The sequence below is a fragment of the Aphis gossypii genome, chromosome 1 (assembly GCF_020184175.1).
Source record: "Aphis gossypii isolate Hap1 chromosome 1, ASM2018417v2, whole genome shotgun sequence".
Classification (NCBI taxonomy): Eukaryota; Metazoa; Arthropoda; class Insecta; order Hemiptera; family Aphididae; genus Aphis; species Aphis gossypii.
In genome coordinates, this window is record NC_065530.1 from 45429762 (window position 1) to 45454060 (window position 24299).

The window sequence follows — 24299 nt, forward strand, 5'->3', positions numbered from 1 at the left end:
ATGTAATATTAAAACCCATGATTTTGATGCAATCCGTACAATGCAATTTATTTAAACATGCTTACAAATCACTGTATTTCTAATAGATAATAATAATATATTCTAAAAATGTTCAAAACAAATTTTTTTAATAACTATTCTATAGTTGTTCGTAAAATAATAATTAATACTAATCAAATTATAATTTTCAAAGTGAGTAGTATATGTAGAAGCCACCATTATGTTATGGGTTGTAGGTTCATAATACCTGTGGTTCACATAATAGCCTTTTTGGTTTAAAAATATGAGCTTTATGTATTATTACGCTGTCTTTAAGTTAAAAGAAAAAAATCACGTTGTATGAGTAATAATAATAAAAAATTCGTAGACGTAAAATATGGTTTTAATTTTATCTCAAATATAAAGCCGCGATAGGGAGTCTTTTACATCTATCTCTTGCATAATGTATAATAGAAACATAATTGTTTTCTGTAACTCTAAAAAAAAAGGATAAAAAACTGTAAATCTCAGGTTATAGTAATATACCTTTTGTCGTTAAAATACAAACTCAAAACAATAAGGTCTATGATTTCACGTGAGTACGCTTTGTATATTTATTTTATTTTGAAGACTACTGTTATTTATATTAATTGTCCAAAAAATCGTTTGACCGAACGTAATTTCATATTTTAATTATTATACTCATATCGATGACTAAACAATATTGTGACCTAATTTTCTAACTTTTCGATAACTTTCGCATACTCAATGCGTGTAATAATAATATAATTTTACTATTGGTGTAGAACCCTACTTGGGGGAGTTCGCTAAGGGTTGTAGTACCGGACCCCAGTATAATAATTAAGGTCGCTCATATATTAATTTGTATTTATTAAATTATTTATGGTTAAATGTATACAAGTACAAAATAGTTATACCACTTACGACAGAATCCTAAATTGTTATCTAATCAGTCAACGATAAAATTATCTATCAAGATAAAATTAAAAAATGATCCTACATAGTTATTATGCAAACCAATAATAATATTTTAAAGCGTACGTATAGTGTTATAGAGAATGCGTTATGAGATTAAATGTGAATTTAAAATAGTTAGTCAGTTTAGTATTTTTATACTATACCTACAACGAGCAAGTTCCCTCATATTATATTATGGTAATTATTTTTTACTGTTTAAATTTTCCATCAATAATGTTTGAAAAAAAAATACTAAATTCATGCAGAAAAACAAAAATTAAAAAAGAAAGGCAAAAGTGCAATAAGCAAATTGTCAACATTTAATAATTTCTTTAAACTTTAACAGTTAAAGTTAACAAAGTAGTAAGTAGTTCTAGTACTTGAAATATTAGTACTCTTGATGTTGAAAATACATTCTAAATGCTGATAACTTTTATAACTATAGGTATTGAATTTACTTTTACACTTGAAGATTATAATATTACTACTACTAATAGTACTTAAAATAGTATTCATGATTTTGAAATTAATATTGAAAAATATAAAGATCTAGGATGTGGCCTAATAATTTAAATTATTAGGTTTTTAAAGAAGTATACTGTTTAAAAGAATTATATTTTTTTTTAAATGCTGACTACAAACGATATAATGATCAGAAATAAATTTTAAAAATCTTAAATGTTTATCAAATATATCATTGTTTGTATTAAATTTGCCTAATATTATGAAGTAAAAAAAACGTAGATTGCTTGTATATTATATTATATTATTATTATATTTTTAATACATTAGAAACGTATATTATTTTGTTTTCAAAATTTGAATTCGAATAACTCTCTTTCAAGTTTTATTAAACCAAGTTTAAGTCAATGATAAGAAAAGGGAGTTAGAAAAAAAATTCTTAGATGGTCTAATTAAAAATAATTCAAATATTTTTAAAATAAAAAAATAGGAATTGAAACTTTTTATATTATAATTTATTGTCTGATTAATTAACTGTTTAAGATAATGAAAGCATACAGTAATTTTTGTGATATTTTTAAGCACAAAATTAATATTCAATAATTTTGATGATGTTTCTATCAATACACATAAAGATGATATTGATGAGTTTAATATAAAGTAAGAGATTTAATTTTTAATTTTCCAAGTTATATTATGTAGGTAACAAAAATGACTACCAAATTTTCCCTAAAACGCTTTGTAATATTATATTACATGAAAATAATTTGAATCAAATGTTTACAAATATGTGTATTATCATTCTAATTTACTTAACCTTCAAATTTCAAATTGTAAAGTGTAAAGAAGAAATTAAAAATTAGTATTAACTGAAAAGCCAGAAAAACTTCTTTTCACCGAGAAAAATTAAACTGACTTATTTGGCTGTCTGTGGAAAGACATAACAAACTAATTGGATTATTTAGATTTAATTAGAAAGTTTAGTGATCTAAAATCATAGAAAAAAAAAACATATTGTGTTATTGTGTTTATATTAAAACCTGTTCATTTATTTACTTATATTTATATTTATATGATCAAAATTTATTATAAAGAGTTTTAATACAGTCCTATACATTTTAATTGTATCAATAAACATAAGAAAATTACTTCTAGACTTATAGTGTAATCTATTTACAATCTTCCAAATAAATTGAATAAATAAAAACGATATTGTAAAAAGATTTAATTTTTTTATTTAATTTAAGGACTTCATTTAAAAATTAGTCCTGGGCCTCAAAATTTTTAAGTTTAGCACTGTGTACAATGTTTACAGTTTAATTTTTCACTAGCCTAAAATGATTTGCCACTTTGCCGCGTATTTTGAAGCTTTTTTCTCAAATAAAATTGTTAATATTCTATTTCTCAATGTACTTACAATAAACAACGATATATTGTATAGCCACGAAGGAAAACAAATCGTTTATCGTCAGTTTTAACAAATGCCTGTATAAATAATAATTATAAAGTCAAAGAAGCGCTTTGATTTGTTACTTTGTTTTACAAAACTCAAATAGAATGTCATACCCGCAATATAAAAATTATTTATTTCGGTTTTTATAATAACAATATAAAGTATACCAAATAGTTTAATTAAAATCTAACCCCACTACTACGTCCCACACGGTACATGACGTTTGTAATTTATACTTAAATTAAAGATTTCGGATTTTACTCTAATTAGGTAGAAACCCCGTTTATTTTTAGTGAGTATGAAATATAATATTTTTAAGGCATCTCGCTCTCCCGAATATAAGAAAAAAAATAATTGACCCCATTTTGATTTTAAATCCTAAATTGAATTCTCCCACTTCCCTCCCGCTGACCAAACTACTATATTATATTGTCTGGCGAAGGTGCCATACGGTCATACATTACATCACTTTATCAATTTATCAATTTATCGTTTTTGTTTTTATTTCAAAGCGTGGTTTGTGTTCGGAATTATTTATAATGCGGAGTGAAAGTGATTATTTTATACATGGCCTGGTTTTTTCTATTATTTTTTTTTCTATCCAATTCCTAGATATTATACCAAGTCAATGATTATTTACGTCGCCACTGGTAACAGATTATTTATGATATAAACAAATAAGTACCTATATGCTTTAAAATCATTGTCATTTGCATTAAGTACTTAAATTGTAAATCTAAAAATAATTTGTTAATTTTAGTTAATTATTCTAGCATAACACAAACTATAAGTTATTGAATACATATTTCTTGTATCTATGTATAAAATATAACAATGTCAAAATAGCAGTGGAACCATTGAGTATCTGCCTATACCTAATGGTAGAACTTAATATTATAATTAATATTATTATTATAATTCATGCCTCAGCCAAAATATTAATACAATGATTTTCCATACCCATGATATTATCGAGGAAAACGTTTGTTCTATACTCCAAACCGAGTTTCTATCGTCATTCTCTGGGACATTGTTGGTGTACATTTTGGTAAAAATCTCAAATATATATTAACTTAAAATTTTTAATGTATGATTTTGTTATTAGTCAAAACCGTGTATTAAATTTAATATGATAATATGATTTTTGAGAATAATATTAGAGAACAGACAATTATTGATATCATTTAATTAATAATGCAGACATAAAAGCATAATATGTCAAGAAAATGTTTTTCACAAATATAACCTATTAATCTCAGATAACTCAAACAAAATATTGTAGTAAATGTTTTGGGTTTTTGTATACTTGGGAAACAAATTTAAACATTCTGCGCTCCAGTTCAACTTATTTTTATCTTTGATTTTACCAGCTTTATAAAAAAATCTTTGGTTTGTTCTAAATTACCATCAATAACTAAATTGTACAGCTAAAACTAAATTAACATAATTAAATTATTAAAATTTAAAAAAAAAATCAAAAAATATTACAGCTTGGTAATTATTATTTTTTTTATTAGTTGTATTATGTAAAAAATCCTTTTCAGTGTTAAAATTGGAATAACATTGTTGTTGGTACTATTAAAATAAAATAATTTATTGCTTTCCAATTATTATAAAAGCCGTTATTTTATTCACATTGGATGAACGTTAAATACAAATGTATTATATTGTGACTTTTCTTTAGGTGTTCGTTCGGGTTCCAAACGTAAAGTAATTTTGAAGCGTGACCTCACAGACAAAGCTCATCGAAGTAAGTATAATAAATCATTTAAATGTTCTTTTAGTACATAATTTGTTACAAACAAATTATAAATAATTTATGATTTATACATAGCAATGTAATTATGATTTAGGTTCAAATATTAAAAAAATAAACGATAGGTACATTTTGTTAGATTAAATATTGAGGAAATATATATTGTTTTCATAAACTATTTTAAATATTAATACATGAGTTTTATGAAAAAACTTATCCATTTTTACATTTATTAAGTTTTAATTGTATCAACAATTTTTTTTTTACAATGTTTTTAACAGAAAAAAAAAATACTTATATTAACTTTCAGTAAATACATTTGATATAATTTAATTAGGTATAATATGTTGACTGTTATTCACCCGCATATTTTTAAATTGGATTAAGTATTTATAAATAAAATATAAAACAAACATTAAATATAATTTAAGATTGGTGTTCAAGTAAAGTACCATGTCTTAAAAAAAATTCAAAATAGAAAAAATAAGATAAGAGACTAAAGCGTGAAAGCTCTATCACTTATATATGACTTATATATGTAACTTAGATAATGCTATTTAGTAGAAACACCCTACGCAATTATAGATTTTCGGGTTTTTTTTTCTAAGGATTTATGACCAACTGTCATTTTAGATTTTAAAAAAAATAATTGTTTTAAAAAAAATTTCTTAAAATGTACACGAGTAGTAGAGTAGTATAATAAACTAAGCAATTTTTTTTCAATACAGCCAAATAAAATTATTGATGGGTATACTGTATTTCTGAGTTTTTATGTATGTATGTATATATTTTTTATTGATATTGAGTTTTTATTTGCAACAATTTAAGGGTAAAGGAATCAATAATACACCATATTATTTATTTATCATTTTAATTTCGAAATAAGTATATAATAATATAATACTATTATATTATATGTTACAAACATATAACAAAATACACATCGAACTTCAATAAATAAAAATAGTTTTAAATGCTCTATAGAGAACTTGATTTCAGTGAATTTATTTTGCAGATCTAAAATAAATAATTTGATTTATAAGTACCTACTGCTAAATATAAAAATATAATTTTATTATGAAAAAACTTTTTTATTGACTAACAATTATTTATTTATTCTATTTTATTTATCAATATAGTTTCAAATCATAATAATTTGAATAGCGATTAATATGAAAATAAATGTCATTAAATTGATTGTCTAGTTTATTCTATTTTTTTTTTTGACTTAGCTTTAGATTTATTAGTGATTTTATTTCTTAAACTTAAAGTATGTTTAAACTTGAAGTGTTTATTAAACAGTTTAGGACGAAAACAAATTATTAAAATTTTAAGTTATAACACGATGTTAAATTTAAATTTATGCTTTTTAATATAATATAATTTATACCTACCACATTTTTAAAATCAGAAATTATATTTTTATAAGGGTTTTTGTGAATATTAAATTTTATCATTTTAAATATCTGTTTATTTGATTTTTTTATTTATAAAATATTTAAATTTTTTAAATTTCTTGAAGTGCTCAACAAATTTAGTATAAGGAACTTATAATTCCATGAGCTTTATTTATTTACATTATTAATTTAATGATATGCTTACAAAAAAAAAACATTTAACAAAAACATATAATATATAATAATAAATACTAATTCACTTTTAATAACAATATTTTAAACAATCATAAATAATGAAACATTTATATCACTATTTGTAATTCTCAATTGTTCACTCCATAAAAATGCATATTAATGTATAAAAAACTAATTAAACAATCTCATTGAAAAACATAATAAAATAACAATTATTGTACAAAATATTTTATATTTCCTTGGTTAGCTTATACAATAACTTCCATAAGTCTACAAGATAAAATTAAATAAAAAAAAAATCCTCGTTTTTTTAATAATTAATATCAAAATTAAAATAATACCAAAAAAACTTTTAGGAAGACCCTTGGACAATCGCAACAGTTCAACGTTAATGTTAAATGTTCACTAATTACGCAGATTTCGACATAGTTGGGTATATATCGTAAAGATAAAACAACGTTAAGCATTCTAGCGACAAAAAATACAAAAATGTCTTACTCAATACCTTCCCCAATTTGTTAGATTAGACAGTGTGACGAGATTGCTGGTCGTTAAAACAGTGTCCCATTCACACTTTAAAGTTTTTCTTTTTTTTTTTTTTAAACTGTCAAAGATAACTTGTAATGACAACGTCTTGCGATTTTTTTTTTCTTTTCATCTCTTTAGCTCGAGGATTTGGGATGAGAGTCGTAGGAGGTAAGATTGGCCCGGACGGACAGATGTTCGCGTCGATTGTGTGGACTGTTCCGGGTGGCCCGGCAGAAAAATCTGGTCTACAACAAGGCGATAAGGTACAAAATTCGCGTCGTCTTCGCTCGCATCGTTGTTGCCAATCACAAAAAACTAGTGTTTTTTTTTTTTTTTATATAATCCTCAGGTCCTTGAATGGGCTGGTGTGTCGTTGGCCAATCGCAGTTTTGAGGAAGTGTGCAGTATCATCGACCGTTCTGGTGACGTGGTGGAACTATTGGTGGAACAAGGATATGAACTGTAAGTTTTTTTTTATTTTAAATTTTTCTCCAGCTCTCCTATTGTCATTTCCTAAAACCACATATAGACCTACATAATACTGTTACATGGGAATTTGAAGTCATAATATATATTATTTAAAAATTGATTTGTAATTTTTAATTTAAGTACCTATCAACGCACATTCATTAAATTTTGATTGACAACAATTATTTATTTTATGAATTTTATAATTATTCATTGTAAGTATATCTTTTAATGAGATTTTTACAACTAATAATAGAACATTTTTCATAATAATAATAAAAAAAAATCACTACCTATATGTTAGCTATCACTTATTAATTAATAATAAAATATTACAATTTTAATTTAAAAAACTTAATAATTTATGTTAGGTTATCAGATATTTTTATTTAAGCAACTGTAAAATATTTTATAAAAAGTTTATAAATTATAACACAAGTTTACTGAACATGTTTTATTCTGAGAAAAAGTATTTTTTTAAAATGTTTATACCTATTTTAGTCTTAGACATTATACTACGTGTGGACCACGCACTCAACTTCTCATACATATTGCAAATTATTGATTAGTAAAATCACGGAAGACAATAATATATTATTATTTCCTTATTCCATTGACATATTTTATTATTATCATCATTACTTATTTAAGTATACAAACTAAAATTTGTTTAGTCCAAATACTAATGGTTAATGTACAGATGCATTATTTATAATTGAAGTTAAAATCTTATTTTATTTAACAATTAATTAAATAATATGAGTTTATTGTGTAAGTATAATATTAATTATATTTAAATACTTTTTAAATTTAAACAATATTATCAAGTTTATTAAAAAGAATTGTGTAAGTAGGTTAATACTAATCACTATGCTATAGAAATTAAACGAAAAATCATTATTGTATACACTATACATACAAATATACAATTCTAAGTGAAAATGGTAGATCAGATTATATTACTAAAATAAATGCACTTGTTTTTTAATGTAATTAAACAATTATTATATGGTGATTTATTTTAGGTACTATTAAAGATACGATATTTTAAACTAATTTTTGCTCAAATCCATTTTTTATTTTATTAATTATATTATTATTATTGTTATCAACTTTTAACTTACCATAGAAATATAGAATTTGGTTTATGGTATAAATAAACAATATAATAAAATTAATCTAAGTACAAGTGTTAAAAAACCCCACGAAATATATTTTTGAACTACAGCAAATTCTTAAAATCGTCGTTTTTCGTATAAAAATCTTATTTTGTTCATATGGACATTTGACATTTGACATCCTATAATATATACTGGAAACCCTACTACTACTGCACGTAATAAGTGGTAAAACAAAAAACCTATGTCTGATCTTGTGTTTACAGAAGGATTTGCGATCTACTTGACGAGCCTGGACCAATGACGTCGAGAAAGAACTCTGGTGAAGCAATGGGTTTGCAACTAGGTTAGATGTTGTTATAATTTACATATAACTATAAATCTGCGTTAGTTTATTTTTTTATGATTTTAATTCGATACAATTTAAAAAACAGTATTTAATTAGTAGGTGCATATATTATTCTTATTCTTATTATTTTTTTTTGTATTCATTATTTATTTCCTACCGTGAAATATTTACCGGAACAATATAACGATAATAATATAAACATCGGCATTATAGAGTAGTGAAGGCGCTTAATGAAATTGTAGTATTATTACTCGAGTCGTGGAACCAACAATGCAAAAGCGCAAAGCATTCCTGATGCAGGATTTACAGACGCTGTTTACACCCACAGAAAAATTACGCCCTCGTACTATACCAGCGATGATGTTCATCGCCATTATTTTTTTCTTTTTATTCATAACATTTAACTTTGAAATTTCTAATTCCATATTCTGTTTTAAAATAATATACCAACAACAACTACAAAAACGACCACAGAATGTAATATTATGTTATAACATAATATTTGTTTCCAAGAAACAAACAATATATATTATAAACCTATGCATTAAATGGAAACAAATCATAGAACCGAGATGTCAAATTATTAATTTGCATGTTTATTATAATAATTATTTTTTAATGAATTAATTATTGTACAAGAAAAATTCATTAAATCGAAATTTCAGATGGTTCAGACTCTCCGGCGTCCCCGACGAGAAGAAAACTACCTAAGACTCCGGTATAGAATTTAAACATTAAAGGTGTATGTACAGTATAGTAGTTTCGATCCTTCAGAAATGTTATCTCATGAACGGCTCTTGTTTTTGAACACGAAAACAATACTAATAATAATATAACAATAACAATAATCCTTATCAACATTCGAAATTGTAACATATCTATATATACGGTGTTTTTTTTTTTACTATTATTTATTTTAAAATCAATATTTGTTGTACATTTAATATACTATTAATTAAATAGATTATATTATATATATATATATATACATTCATAGGACATACAACGGATGATATGACGTATGACATTAATCCAATGTAATTATATTCAAACGAGTAAATTTAACTAATGGCTACTTTTCGAATAACTATAATAATATAATATTACGTAAAATATAACCATTGTATCGTATTATACAATACACTATTTATATTTCTGAAGGACGATGTTTTTTCCTGTATGTTGATTTAAGTAGATAGTGCGTGCGTTTTGATTTGATATTATTATGATTTTATTTCGTTATTTTGCCGGTATTATTATTTATGTAAATAGGCCAGTTTATATCTATTTGATGTATAAAACAGTACTGATAACTGATAACTGAAATATATATAATATATATAAATATATATATATATATATTATATACTATAACATTATACAAAGATATAATAAATCAAAAATGGCTACTTCTCAAAGGCTGTGCTACATCAGAACAATACTATCGAAACCCCTCTGAATTCTCCCGAAGTTTCTGTAACTAGGGATAATATTTTATAAAAAATTATTATTAATCCTTTACTTGTACGTAAGACTGATTTTTTTGGTTTTCATTATCTATAAAAATCATAGACATATTAACAGTTTAGTTAATATGCGTGTATGATAAAAACGGTGGTCATTGTATTAACGATCTGTTAATTGTATATTATTAATAATCTTATTACACTATTACTTAATCAGCATCATGTATTTCAACTTAATATCGTAAAAAAATAGATTTTCACTATGCAGATGACTTAATGGGAAAATATTCTGCTGATATCGAACATCTGAATAAAAGTGGTAATAAATTATTATTAAATTTAGGTACCTACTATTAAAAAGATAATATATTATGTCTGTTAAACAAGGGTAATTTATATTATATTCATTGAATGTATTTGGTATATTATACTTTAACTTATAATAATTATTCTGCTTAAGTATATACAATACATATATACATTAGCAATATACTATGTAAATATAAGTCCATTAGTAATATAAGGTTAGGTTAAGGAGAGGGAATCCGTCGACGGTAAATTTCAACCCAGAGAGATTCTGAAATATGGATAATATTAATTTATATTATAATCCCGAGTACATGATGAAATATCAAGTCGATTATCATTTATCATAAAAAGTTAAATGCGTAGATAAATTACAAACAACTGAATTCTATACATAAAAAATACATGTGTTTAAATATGGAATATGTAATTAGAGAGATAGAAAGAGAGGGAGTCTATATATATCATTACGTATAACATAAATTATAATATAATATCATATATGGGATACTTAAAATATACCGTTTTCATTATTTATCAATTTAAAATAAATTCGTAGTATACATTTGTGATGTTCTTAATTTTCATAACATATTTAAGATAATCAATAGTGTATTATAAATTATAATTTTTTATAGATATAAAAACCTAAACTTTTCAAATTTTAAATTACGCCGAGGCAAGAAAAAACTGTGCCAAATACAGATCAATGATATTTATGTAATATACACAATTATATAATTATTATTGTGTGAATAATTATAAGTTTTACATTATATTTATTTTAGACTTGGGAGCATATTATTCAATAAATTAAACGAAAGAACCCAAAGTAAATTTAAATATTTTACTTTTATTTTATTCATAGTGGTAATCAGAATCGCTTTGGAGTGCACTTTATCGGATTTACTTAATATTCAAAATATTCTAATGAAACATTTCAATAAGATTTATTGCGAATAAATCAGTTTGTGATTTGCTTACCATGAAAATACTCTTTATACTGCATCGTTGACTTCCTGACGGATTCCTCTTTCTTACTTTGTTTATAGAGAATTGATTAATTTCATGATATTTTGTCTCTAAATAAAATACGCGATTACATTTATATACATATTCATCAATATTTTAAGCCATACCTACACTTACATATTCATATTATTCTGATAAATGTGGTCCTTAAAATATTTAATATTATGTAAATGATATGATTATAGTTAAAAAATTACCTAGTTTAGATTATTAAAAATTATTGGTTTTGTCAAAAATTTAAATAATATAGGCAAATATAATAAATACATATTATTATTAACAACAACGAATGGCAGTATTTTTATTATTATTCCAAAAAAAAAAAAAAAAAAAAATAGAACTAATAACTATCGAATGTGGTGAATAAGATCATTCAAATATATAATATTTTATTATAACTATAATATTATGTTGAGTGGTTGAGGTGCTGCATTAAAATATTGCTGAAAGAAACATAAGCCTGCCAAGTGAATGGACAATGCATGGCCAGCAAATCTCAAGAGAATAAATGGTCAGCTAATCACTCCAATATATATATAACACACATATATTTATATATTATATATCGTTATTTTTTTATTTTATATATATAGAGTGATTTACTTTTAACAGTTAATACTTATTATCTCAAAATGGGGTAAAAGCGTTTGTTTTAAACTTTTTTTTTTAAATTTACTTTATAATAATATTTATTGTTTTATTTTAAACATACTTTTTATAATTATTAATTAATTTATTATAAATATGAAACTACTGGTTTAATTTTATAAATAATAATATTATCCAAAATATGTCCTATTTTGGGATAGAAAATTGAAAACATATTTTGTTGTTCAAAAAAGAAAAATAATTAAGTGTAATCATATTTATCTATAAAAAATGAAAAATATATAGATTTATTTTAAATAAAAATGCTCGTTAAGAACAGTGTTATCAAAATAAGTCAATCATTCATGAGGTAATTAGTATTGACTGTTATATAAGATGAATCACACGTTATACGATATACAATATATTATAATATATATAATATATATAAATAATAAGTTGTCCTTACATACATTATCAATATACATAAATATGTGTGTGTGTTTGTGTGATTTATATACTTTTTATGTATATACTATGTGAGTACCTACCATCATTGTTGGACACACCAAGTTCACCCTTGAACATGTAAGTTTTTTTCTTATTTTATACTTTTATTGTCATAAACAACATATATTACATATTATTACATGATACATATTATATACTTATATAATATATATGTATATTTTTTTTTACATACTTCACTCAATACGAATATATTATTCACACCTTGCTTGTCACGCATCGAAGCAAATTATGACTAAAATTTTCGTAACCGTAGTTTTCTATATTATATTAAATGACGTTTTGTTGTTTTCTGTATACAATATATTGGTTTGTTCCCGAGAATTCTGAAATCTATTGTTTATGAATTGACGGCAACACAAATTCTAAAATATTTCACGTTTTGTGATGAAATTGTTATGGCGAATGAACCAAGAATACATCATTTTTATTTTATGTTTATAAAATAGTTACATCAGTTACACATTTTATAATATTTAACAGCGATGGTTTTTAATTATTTTTTATTACTCATAAACTGGTATAATATTACGATGATAACGAAATAACAATATTATTAAACGACGAGTGCTTAATATAAATTTATAAGTAATTTCCACGGACATTCATTGGAAATATAATAAAATATTACGCGGCTTACTTTAACTGGCTACTTTTAAATTTATGTAACAATTATAAGAATACGTTGTTATACGCTATTGGTTATAAAACCGAACACAATATTTATATTTTTGTAATGTGATATTTTGAAAATAATATCGTTAGGTACGTAAAAAAAAAATAATTCAATTTCATAATCCAATTTTTTCACAGAAACACGGCAATTCGCTTTTTAAATAATTGACTATAGTCATGGTTTGCTAAACTCCGTTATGCAACCATTCTTTATACTATTTTTCAGCTTTTCGTCGTGTGCTTGACATGTAATGTATTTTTTTCTCATATCCATACAACTAATACATAAAACTTTTTTTTTATCATCTTACAGCTTGTTATTCAACTACCTACCTATTATTATTATTACTACTACATATATTAATATTATTATTATTAAAACACAGACATTCGCCCTTGTGATTGTTTTACACATATACACAATTTAGTTTGGGTTAACATTAGTATACATTTACCTAATTATAAAATTAGGCCCTATCATTACACTTATATTATAATCTAATATATTGGTTTAAGAACAAAACTGTTTGTAATAATATAACCCCGTGGTGTATTATTGGTTGTATCCACGTAATTGCAATTATTATTATTATTATTATTACTATTATTATTATAATTATTATTATTATTATATTATTATTATTAATATTACGTATCTTTCGAAATCATCGGAAGATTGTTTTATATTTTGTTTGTTTTTGATTTGATACATCACACATAACCCATGTAAACCATATAATATTATAATAGTGTCCAGCGCATTATAACTCTAAGCCCTGACAGCCTTTGAATACCTACTTTTTTTTTTAAACCCATACAACGTATGTTTTATACATAGGTATATAATACCTACACATACAATTGATTACATACTTGTAAATCTATTACATAGTTATACTTACTTAGTTTATGGACTACAAGTTTTGTACATGCGTATTGTGACGTACGACCAATACATATTATACGACGTTTGCGTATGATCATAATTTATTGTCGATTATCATCAAGCTATTTTTATTTTTTATTTTAATTCTAGCTTTTAGCATGTGTGCTTCTTCATTTATTTTATTATATACAATGCCCTGTAAATACAATGTTTATTAGTTTATAATAACAATAATTAATTCATTAACATACTAGTCATAGAAATACATCATACTTATATATTATTTAGAAAATGTAGTACATTGTTTTTTAAAGTATCGCTGAACAAAGATTTATTTAATTTTTGCATGAAAGGATGCATTACTTTGCCAACGTTTGATTAAAAAAAAAAACTATACGCTCTGAATCAAACATTTTTTTTTCATCAGTATTATGTTGTCTTGCAGGTTTTCTTTTTAATCAAACGGCTACCTTTATATGATATTTTTATTTCATAACCATTGACATTCTATTTCAGTGCACGTAATCGAATCATACCTTTATAATAATCGTACATACAATTCTTAAAATTGTATTTATCTCATTTTCGTGTTTTGAAATTACTCGATTTTCTAGACGTCTGGCATGGCACAGGCCATCCCTGAAGATTCTATTCGAGAAAGAAATATCATTGGTGGTATTCAAATGCAAGTCTGGTACAGGGATGGCAAAAATGAATTGTCCATATCTGTCTTGGCAGCCAACGGCTTGCAGATGAGAAACGACGCTGATTATGGTTCACTGCCCGAAGCATATGTGCAGATAAAACTTCTTCCGTTCACGTAAATAATAATATAATAAATAAATAGTATCATAATTTCTAACATTTCCCAATAGATTATCTCAAAATAGTGATTATAAATAAAATGATCGAAATACCATTTAATTTTTAAAACAATAAAATATAATCAATACATTCGTTGGAAAACATATAAATATTACTTTTATAATATTGCACTATAATAGATATTTTTGGTTAAAAATATACTGAACAATTTAAAAAACAAAATTGTTTTTTACGTGTATACGTTTTATCTTAAACGATTCATAAAATAGGAAATAGAAATAGAAAGCAATTCCGAGTATTTAACGTGGAGGGAAAATGAAAATAATATAAATATAAATACTATAATTCACTAATAAATAATAATACAACCATAATATTAAAATCAATTTTTGATTTTAATTATAATGGTCCTACCTAGGGAATTGAATAAAACCATCCATCAAAATTCAATAAAAAACTAATTTAAAAATGAAATTTATGTAAAGGTGCTTTTTAAATATTTGAAACCATTGAAATATAAATATACTCCCGGCGTTATAATATGTTATGTTAAAAGTTTGAAAACACGCAAATGGTTTTGATAAAAAATAATATTTTTACTTATAGTATTTTTTATAAATGAACATTGTACATCATTGTATAAATGTATTATATATTTTTAGGTGTGTGTATACGTCGTATGAATACCGAATTATTTTTTCATTTAATTATACTAATTTTTACGCTTTTGCTATTTCTCTTCGTTTCATATTTAATAGAATACCTGCTGAATAATACAATTTTATTTTTAAATAGTTTTTTAGGTGGCTTTTTAATAAATAAGTTAATTACATTTAAAAGAAAAGTTTCAACGCTATTAATCCTTCTTTTTGATGGTTTGAATTTATTTGGTACAATTTGCAATTTATTTAATTAGTACCACTAAAATAAGTATTTAAATTGAAGAATAATTTTTGAATATTTAATACCAACTTATTATTACTATGCATTATTAAATTCTAAATAGCATTGTACATGTATAATATTATATATATTATATTATATCACTGTATTATGAGTAGGTACTGCTTATAATTACTAAATATTTCGTAAATTTAAAACGTAAACCTACTTACAATTTTAAATTTTAGATTAACACAAATTACGTTCATACTTAATAAACATTTTTAATTAATAATTTCATAATTTTAAAAACTAATTGAACTATAAAAATAATTAAAAACTACGTTTGGATTTTCAGGAGAAAAAACAATTATTTTATGTTCCTGTATATTTCTATTCCCCTTCTTTTTGCATATTTTAATATACTTAATTAATTTTTCAGGATTCAGTATAATTTCATCTGAAGTATAAAATAATTTTGTAGATATTAAAAATATGATATTCCTTAAGAATTAATAATTATTTTAAAAGAGGAAAATAATACAATAACCCTACAATGTACCTACATTAAATAATCGGAAGTGTACTTTCATTTCCCAGTTAATTTATTAAAATAATATTCCTACTTATCTTTTTGTTTATCATCATAATCACATAAACATAAATATGTATTTTTAATTTTTAACCAAAGAAATTCCAAATCCCGTTTTATTTTAAATTTTCTCTTATTTAAATTAAACTTTTTATTTTCGTTTGCATTACTAAATCTATTGTTTTATTAAAATCATTATAGTATAAGTTTAATTTTATGCCACAATCAAATTAATTATAAATACTATATTATAATATTTATATTTCACATTCAATAGTATTTATATAGCATAGCTTAATTTATACAGATTTACTAATAATTATCGATAATAAATTATTTTCTGGTTTCTAGAATTATCTATAAATGACTAAAAAACAAAAATTCCATTATATTAGTTAAGAAACATATTTGACATCATTTTCCTATTTATGTTTATAATGCTTTTAACCAGCTTTATAATATTATTACCTATAAAAAATATTATATTTTAACCATTAATCATAATAGTTTGTCAAAATATATAAATACTATTTTCCATAAAATTTACTTATGATATCATTATACATAATATTAGCTTTCATAGCTTTCAAAAATTGTCTATATTTATAGCATATATTATCATATTATTAATGTAAAATTATTGATATAATCGATTTATTTTGATAATTTTTATTTAATTTACGTTCCAGTGTGGAGACAAATATTGTCAGGACCGATGTCGCAGAACCGTCACTAAACCCTATATGGAATACCACACTTGAAATGCCAAATGTTCGTTCTGAGACACTAATCGAAAAACAAATGGAAGTTATACTTTACGATTACAGACCAGATAAAGAGGACGTAATATTAGGTAATATGAATAAAAAATAATAATAAAAAAAAAATGGTTTCCGTTTATTTGATTTTCTTTATTTTTATAGGTGAGTTTGTAGTAAATTTACAAAATGCACTTTTGGACAACGCAATGATATGGTATGAATTGGAGTCACCGAATCATAGCAAAGCCTCTAAATCGCCTAGAAGCTCAATTTCAGAGACTGGAAAAGGAGGATTACGGAGTCAAATACGTTCAGTATCTGGTACATATTGTATTAGATAGATATAGACTATACCTTTGACTATTTTATTTTATTGGCTTAATCTAACATTTTAATATAATACCATAAATTGTAGAGGAACGCGAACTTGATGGATTCTTACATCCAGATCACGCTTACATGGCGAACTCTCGCCGAGGGTCGAGCCAATCAGAACAGCTGGACGTTGAACCGTATCAGCTGAACAAGGATTTTTCTCGGTCATTGCCTGGATCTCGTCGTAGTTCGTTCCAATCAATACAAAACACCGACAAAGGTAAATTTCAGTTTTCATTACTTATCCTCTCAGTTTATACGTCTTTGAAATCACGCAGATCCTGAGCTGACGACAACTCCCTACACGAACAGGAGTCGACGCAGAAGTTCGTGCACCCCTCGACAAGATCCAGATGAGATCCTCAAAAATTTAAAAGCAGTAAAAGGAGAGTTACTCGGTCGTAGTATGAGCATTTGTGGTGATAAAAGAGGAATGCGAAGTAATTAATTTAATCATTGCAATTTATACTATATTCAAATAAAACATATCATATTCGTTCACTATGAGAAAATGTCACGTTATATTTTTTTTTTTTTTTTTGATAAAGGGGGTAGTCTGTGTATGCGACCACATAAAGAGTCTGTTATGGAAAAACCTGAACCGACGTCCAAATACGAAGACGAGCAACCTAGGTATGTATAGTAAACAATAATTTAAAAGTTTATTATACTGAATATTGTTATAAAATAAATTTTTATTTGAATTTCAGTGATTCCATTCGACTTGGTCCTGGCCAAATTATGCCACGCGGATACGGCATAAGTTCAGGTAACGTGTAGTATATGAGTGGTGGATGTATTATACCAATGAATTAAATATGAATAAAGATTAACGGTTTTTGATATATGAAATAGGTTGTCATATTGAACTTAAACTAGGATTACTAATGACCAAAGGTCAGCTTGAAGTCGACGTGGTGTGTGCGCGTGGAATCAGAGCCGAAGATTCACCACCAGGTAAATTGTGAAATAATGAAAATATGTTTGTTCAAATGTAAAAGATTTCTTTTCCTCAAACATTTCTTTTTTATTTTTACCAAATATTTTAAAATGGTTTTCCTTTTTTACCAAGGCAAATTATAACATTTTTTTATATACTTTTTCCAATCAAGATTATAATATGAAATATTTACTTAACATTTTTTTAAATGCAATTAGTAAATTATTTAGTTTATTATCACACTACATAGAATAATATTATACAAATTAATTTCTCCTGTGTTTTGATAAATTCTACAATTTTGCTCTTCAGTTTTCTGAAAAGCCAAAAAAATAATTTATAAATAATAAATTACTTAAATTCTTTATCAGTGGTAGGCTGTATCTATAAAATACATGTTATTAATATAGTCTATCCTCTGTAGTATACTGATTTAACTAACATAGAAATATAATACGATGTTTAATTTCGCTTAATATTTTAACAATTATACAGTTAAAGTAAACGACTTTATAAGAATAATAATTTAAAAATTTGTTTTCCAGAGTCTTGATAATAGAATGGCAGGAAAAATGCTTTTTACATTCATATGTAAACAAGGAAAATAATTTTAAAATATTTGGTTATAAAGAACATGGGTGAAAAAGCAAAGGCCATTTTTGTGCGAAAAGTATTCCAACCAGTTCGCTTATTCGATGCAATACCTTATATTATTATACTATCTAACTCAGCGATTCTTAGACTTTTTATTTATGGAACTTTCGAGTTGCATAAAATATTTAAATATCACTAGAAAAAAAAATAATAAAATAAATAAACAATAATAAATTATAAATCATGATAATCATTACATTGTAACCAGTAGTATTAAATTTAAATGTGTCCATAGTATAAGAAAAATATTTAACTAGGTAAAATACAAAAACAAAAATATAAACTTGAAACAATATTATATTAACATAAGACTGGGTTCATATTTAACTCCATTAAAGTTTATACATTGCGTTTATTATAGGTAGGTATTTAACTAAACACACGTGGTAATAACTAATAATAATAAATTGTAAAAGCATTTCCCTTGTGGGCGTGACTACGCAAAGAACGACAACAAAATAAGTACGCTAAAAGCATACGCGGTTGCATTCATATACATAGCAGTACATTAAAATCACACTTAGAAGTTTTAAAATTTAAATTTTCACTTAATTATTCAACGTATTTTAAGAACACCATCATCATAATATTCACGTAAGTGCGTACTGTGCAGACTCATTTAACTATGAGCTTAGTATGCCATTATTAGACGGACTTGTTTGGATTGTATAGATAGTCGTTTAAATACAAAAGTGGTAAATTCAGAAAACAATGCCGAATTAATTTACTTTAAAATCGGTAATGTTTGATTTTAAAACATTTTAGTGCTGATAATGGATATTTCTCTTCGTACAATTTTTGATAATATGTTATTGTAATTCAAAAAATAATAACTGTAGATTTACCAAAAAAAAAAAAAAAATTTACCAAATATTTGTATAATTATTTTCTATAAACAATACAATTTTCAAAATATTTTGAATTTTTCGAGCTGCTTATGTGCATAAAAAATGTTAAGTTTTTTAAAAAAAAAAATATTGATGGTAAACAATTTTGAAAATGCAATATACATTTCCTTCTAACATTATATATATATGTATATAATACTAATAAAGGTACAGATATTATACAATTACATAGAGGGAATATTATTTTTTTATATCAGCACTTAAATTTTAAATGTTCATCAAATTCATCCAAGTCACGAAAATTTTAAATTAATTTGTACCTAGAAGAAATTGTATTAAATTTTCAATTTATATAACTCAGACTTAAAAATTTAATACACGATTAATAATAAGTATTTTATATTGAAACTAAGAAATACAAAAATGTCTATATTAAGTATCATTTTTTTTACAGATGTTTGAAATTAAAATGTGGAAGACATTGTATATTTAAATTATGATTAGTTATATTAGTTATTTTATTATTATAATTCAAACATTGTGATAAATAACTTAATATTAAATGACTTAAATGTTTATGTAATATATTTTGAATTTGATTAAAAGCAATGGATTTAGAAAATATTTAGATTAATTTTAAACTACTATAATTCATGTGTATTTTACCATGAACATTTTCACATTGTTTTACGGAAATGTAGTATTGACTCAAAAATTAATAACACTAAAATATAGTATGGTATAAATTAGCTATACTATAAGAGTGACTAAATATCACGGGAAATTTATAAAATACCTAATTAAATTGAAATCATATAATTTATCGTATTTTTGTGTTTAGTGTATAAAGTAGATACTTAAATATTTTACGGCATAAATCATTTCATATTTAAAATTTTATCGTTAACATTTATTACACTAGATTTGATTCAAACCGAGTTAAATCTCGTTTAAACTTTTCTTTTTTCATTTGCAGATTTCCATATTATGTCCAATTTGAGTTTAACGTCTTGAATAATCTATTTTTGTTTTTTTGTGTTTAGATACTTACGTGAAAACGTATCTCCGAGAAAACGATCGTTGGTTACAGAAACGTAAAACTCGCGTGGTCCGACACAACTGCAACCCGGAATACAACCAAACACTTAGGTATTCTGCTTGCGATGTGTTGGGCAGGTCACTACTAGTAATGCTTTGGGAGAGGCAAAAAGGATTTGAACACAACCAAGGTTTGGGTGGTGCCGAAGTCACCCTCGACGCACTGAAGCTGACACAGGTCACTGAAGGATGGTATCCACTTTTTCCTATACAGAGTTTAGGCTCAGACTCCAATGACTCTCCGTGACGCTATGCCATGAAATGTCATTTGTAATTAATATTTGTATGTATATATATATATATATCAACTTACCTCCAAGTACTAACGTCTTGGGAACTGTAATTATGTATTAATTGTTTTCTCTGAGGTTTTTTTTTTGTTATCATCATATTATATTGTGATCCTGTAATGTACACTATGTATCTATTAAACTTCTAAAACTTACACTAATATAATGTTATTGGACTCCTAGCTATAAAATTTACAAAATATATCGTAAGCCTATTAATGAACAAAACCATATAATAAAAACCAATTTAATTTATGTTCGGATAAAAATATATTCTTTTGTAATTAATTTAAATTTTTTTGAAACATCGTATAGTTTCTAAAAAAAATATTCCAGTATATTTTTTCAATTTTACTCAACTTTCAAAATATTTATAACTCACTAAAGAACAATTGTCGTTAAAACAGTTTAAGCTATAGTATTTTGATTTAAAATAAATATTGGTTTTAAAAATTGAAATGCCATGGTCATTTAATCCATTAATACGTGTATTAATTATAATATCATAATCAAAAATCGAAAATTAGATTATTTTAAATGTTGCTATAAATTTTACAATACCTATAGGTATAGAAAAATAAATTTAGACGTTAAGTGATATTATTTAAAAGTCATAATCGCAATAACATGCATAATATTGCTAATTATTATGCCTATATTTATGATTGCAGTTAAATCTTATCAATTGTATAAATATCTATTTAAATCACAAATAATAATTTTTTTTTATATATATCATTTTTATAATAGATTATTGTTTGAAAATATACATTATCATACTATTGAAATATTGAACTGCTAACATTTAGTTATTTCCAATAATATACAACGTAACGTACATATTATTATTATATTACTAGAACGTCTAGAACCGATACACTATGTAAAACACACACATATTTATATCAATAATTGAATATTTTTAATTAAGTATTTAAAGTATTTAATCAGATTTAAGAACGGTTTACTTAATCAATAATTTATTTTTCATCATCTATATTCTATAGTGTTTTGAGTTGTCTTTATTTTTTAAAAACTGATTTATTACCTACATATTATATAAAATTAAATAAAGAAATAAATGATAGACATTTTATTTGGATACAATATAATAATAATGACTCAATCATTTATGAGCTATTTAAACCATAACATAAATATGGGACCATTTATTAGGATCAAAATGGTTAGGTTAAAACACATTCAAATAGTTCTATGAGCTTATGATTATAAATTATAATTATCGAGCAAAATAACTAGAATAATATTATATTTATTGTTCGTATTAGTTGTGATATGAATATATAGTAGGTAGTAAAAAAAATGTATGTAAGTTAACGGTTAATAATAATGTAATTAAATTGAATAACAAATGTAAACATAGCAAGTGTACATTTCAGAAATCTTAAAGTTTATATATTTATACGTATTTTTACTTGTGTACTTAATTTATTAGTTTATATCATTCCTTCGATCATTTTTTTTTATCTATTGTAATTGTTATGCTGTTATATAAAGAATTATTTACGTAATTTCAATAATTATTTTTTACGTTATGTTAATAAAAATTTTTACTGTTTGTTTAACTAAACGTAATGTCTTGAATATAATTATATTTCTATTTGAGTTTTTAAATTAAGTTAACATTTGCAATGTTTAAAATGTTTGTAATAAATCCACGCGGGTTTATGAAAATATTTTGCCATAAAATATAAATTAAACTAAGTTAAATTAGGTACCTATATAATAATATTATAGTGACACGATGTAATATAAGTCGTATTTTTATTGACTGTCTAGTAAAACGATTTTATTGAGACAATCTCATATATATACGTAATTATTATTGATACAATACTTAGAATAATATAATTTATACATGATATAGATATTATACAAATTATTGTAATGTAAATTGAAAACTACAACAATAATATTGTATACATTTCTGGCGTAGATTTTTAGTGCCTATAAGTAGTTAAATGTTTTATATTATTATATATGTATTTACAGTTGATACGGTTTTGGATATACAAACTCTATAATAATTAATATGGCGCTTTAACACGGTGAAAAACATGTTATTAATTTTGTTTTAGTTGATCTGCTGTGTTTGATCGCCACTTTTATGTAGAATGATCAGATAACAATAATTACTACTCAAATTATATAGTTAATAATAATATTACATACATATTATGGAAATCTTTATAAGTATAGCTCGTGTACGGTTTTGTTTTTATTGTATAAATATTTTAAGGAAAAAAGAATTGTGATTCCTATCTATTAACACCGGTCTTATTTCAATTTTACCAAACTGATAATTTGTAATTTTTGTTATGTTTCGAAAGTTACCATTTGATTATAATTATGTCACTGTTTTGAATATGTTCGTTATTCAATAGTGATATTATTTTGTTATTATTATTTAACTTTTTAATGTTTATTGTTTTGATATTTTATTATATAGATTTGTTCATATTATTGTACAATTAAATTCATGACAATCTTTACTCGAAACTATTGAATCACAATATGTAGGACCTAAAAAAATATATCAAACTCATGATAATATAATAATATATTTATTTAAAATATGTATACTAGCGTAAATGTTAGCTGTTAGAAAAAACAAATATTTATCAATTATAATAAACATGTTTTAAACAATAATATTGTTTGTTATTATTATGTAATATAAAATTATACAATTATCTAGCTTCTTTCCTTTTTATAGATAAATATCATGGTAAGACAATAAATAAAAGATAATATTTAAATTTATACAATGTTCGAATTACATATTTGTAAGCAACAGAATTATAAAATAAAAATTAATAATAATAATAAAAAAAATGTATTCAGCGTTT

General features: G+C 24.0%; 1 protein-coding gene across 3 annotated transcripts in view; it reads left to right on the plus strand.

Moving 5' to 3' along the window:
- LOC114128079 (regulating synaptic membrane exocytosis protein 1) overlaps window positions 1–21955 on the plus strand; it is a 184689-nt gene extending 162734 nt beyond the window's left edge. For 2 of the 3 annotated variants that reach the window (XM_050202711.1, XM_027992491.2), the window contains exons 12-25: window positions 4557–4622; window positions 6887–7011; window positions 7098–7210; window positions 8601–8680; window positions 9349–9401; window positions 14779–14984; window positions 17153–17316; window positions 17387–17545; window positions 17640–17819; window positions 17878–18039; window positions 18148–18232; window positions 18310–18368; window positions 18455–18556; window positions 21085–21948. In XM_050202711.1, coding sequence (XP_050058668.1) covers window positions 4557–4622; window positions 6887–7011; window positions 7098–7210; window positions 8601–8680; window positions 9349–9401; window positions 14779–14984; window positions 17153–17316; window positions 17387–17545; window positions 17640–17819; window positions 17878–18039; window positions 18148–18232; window positions 18310–18368; window positions 18455–18556; window positions 21085–21386 — 1856 coding nt within the window. In that variant the 3' untranslated portion in view covers window positions 21387–21948. Of the gene's footprint in view, window positions 1–4556; window positions 4623–6886; window positions 7012–7097; window positions 7211–8600; window positions 8681–9348; window positions 9402–14778; window positions 14985–17152; window positions 17317–17386; window positions 17546–17639; window positions 17820–17877; window positions 18040–18147; window positions 18233–18309; window positions 18369–18454; window positions 18557–21084 lie in introns of all 3 variants that reach the window. The other variant, XM_027992493.2, reaches the window with a different exon arrangement.
- Window positions 21956–24299: the final 2344 nt, after the last annotated feature.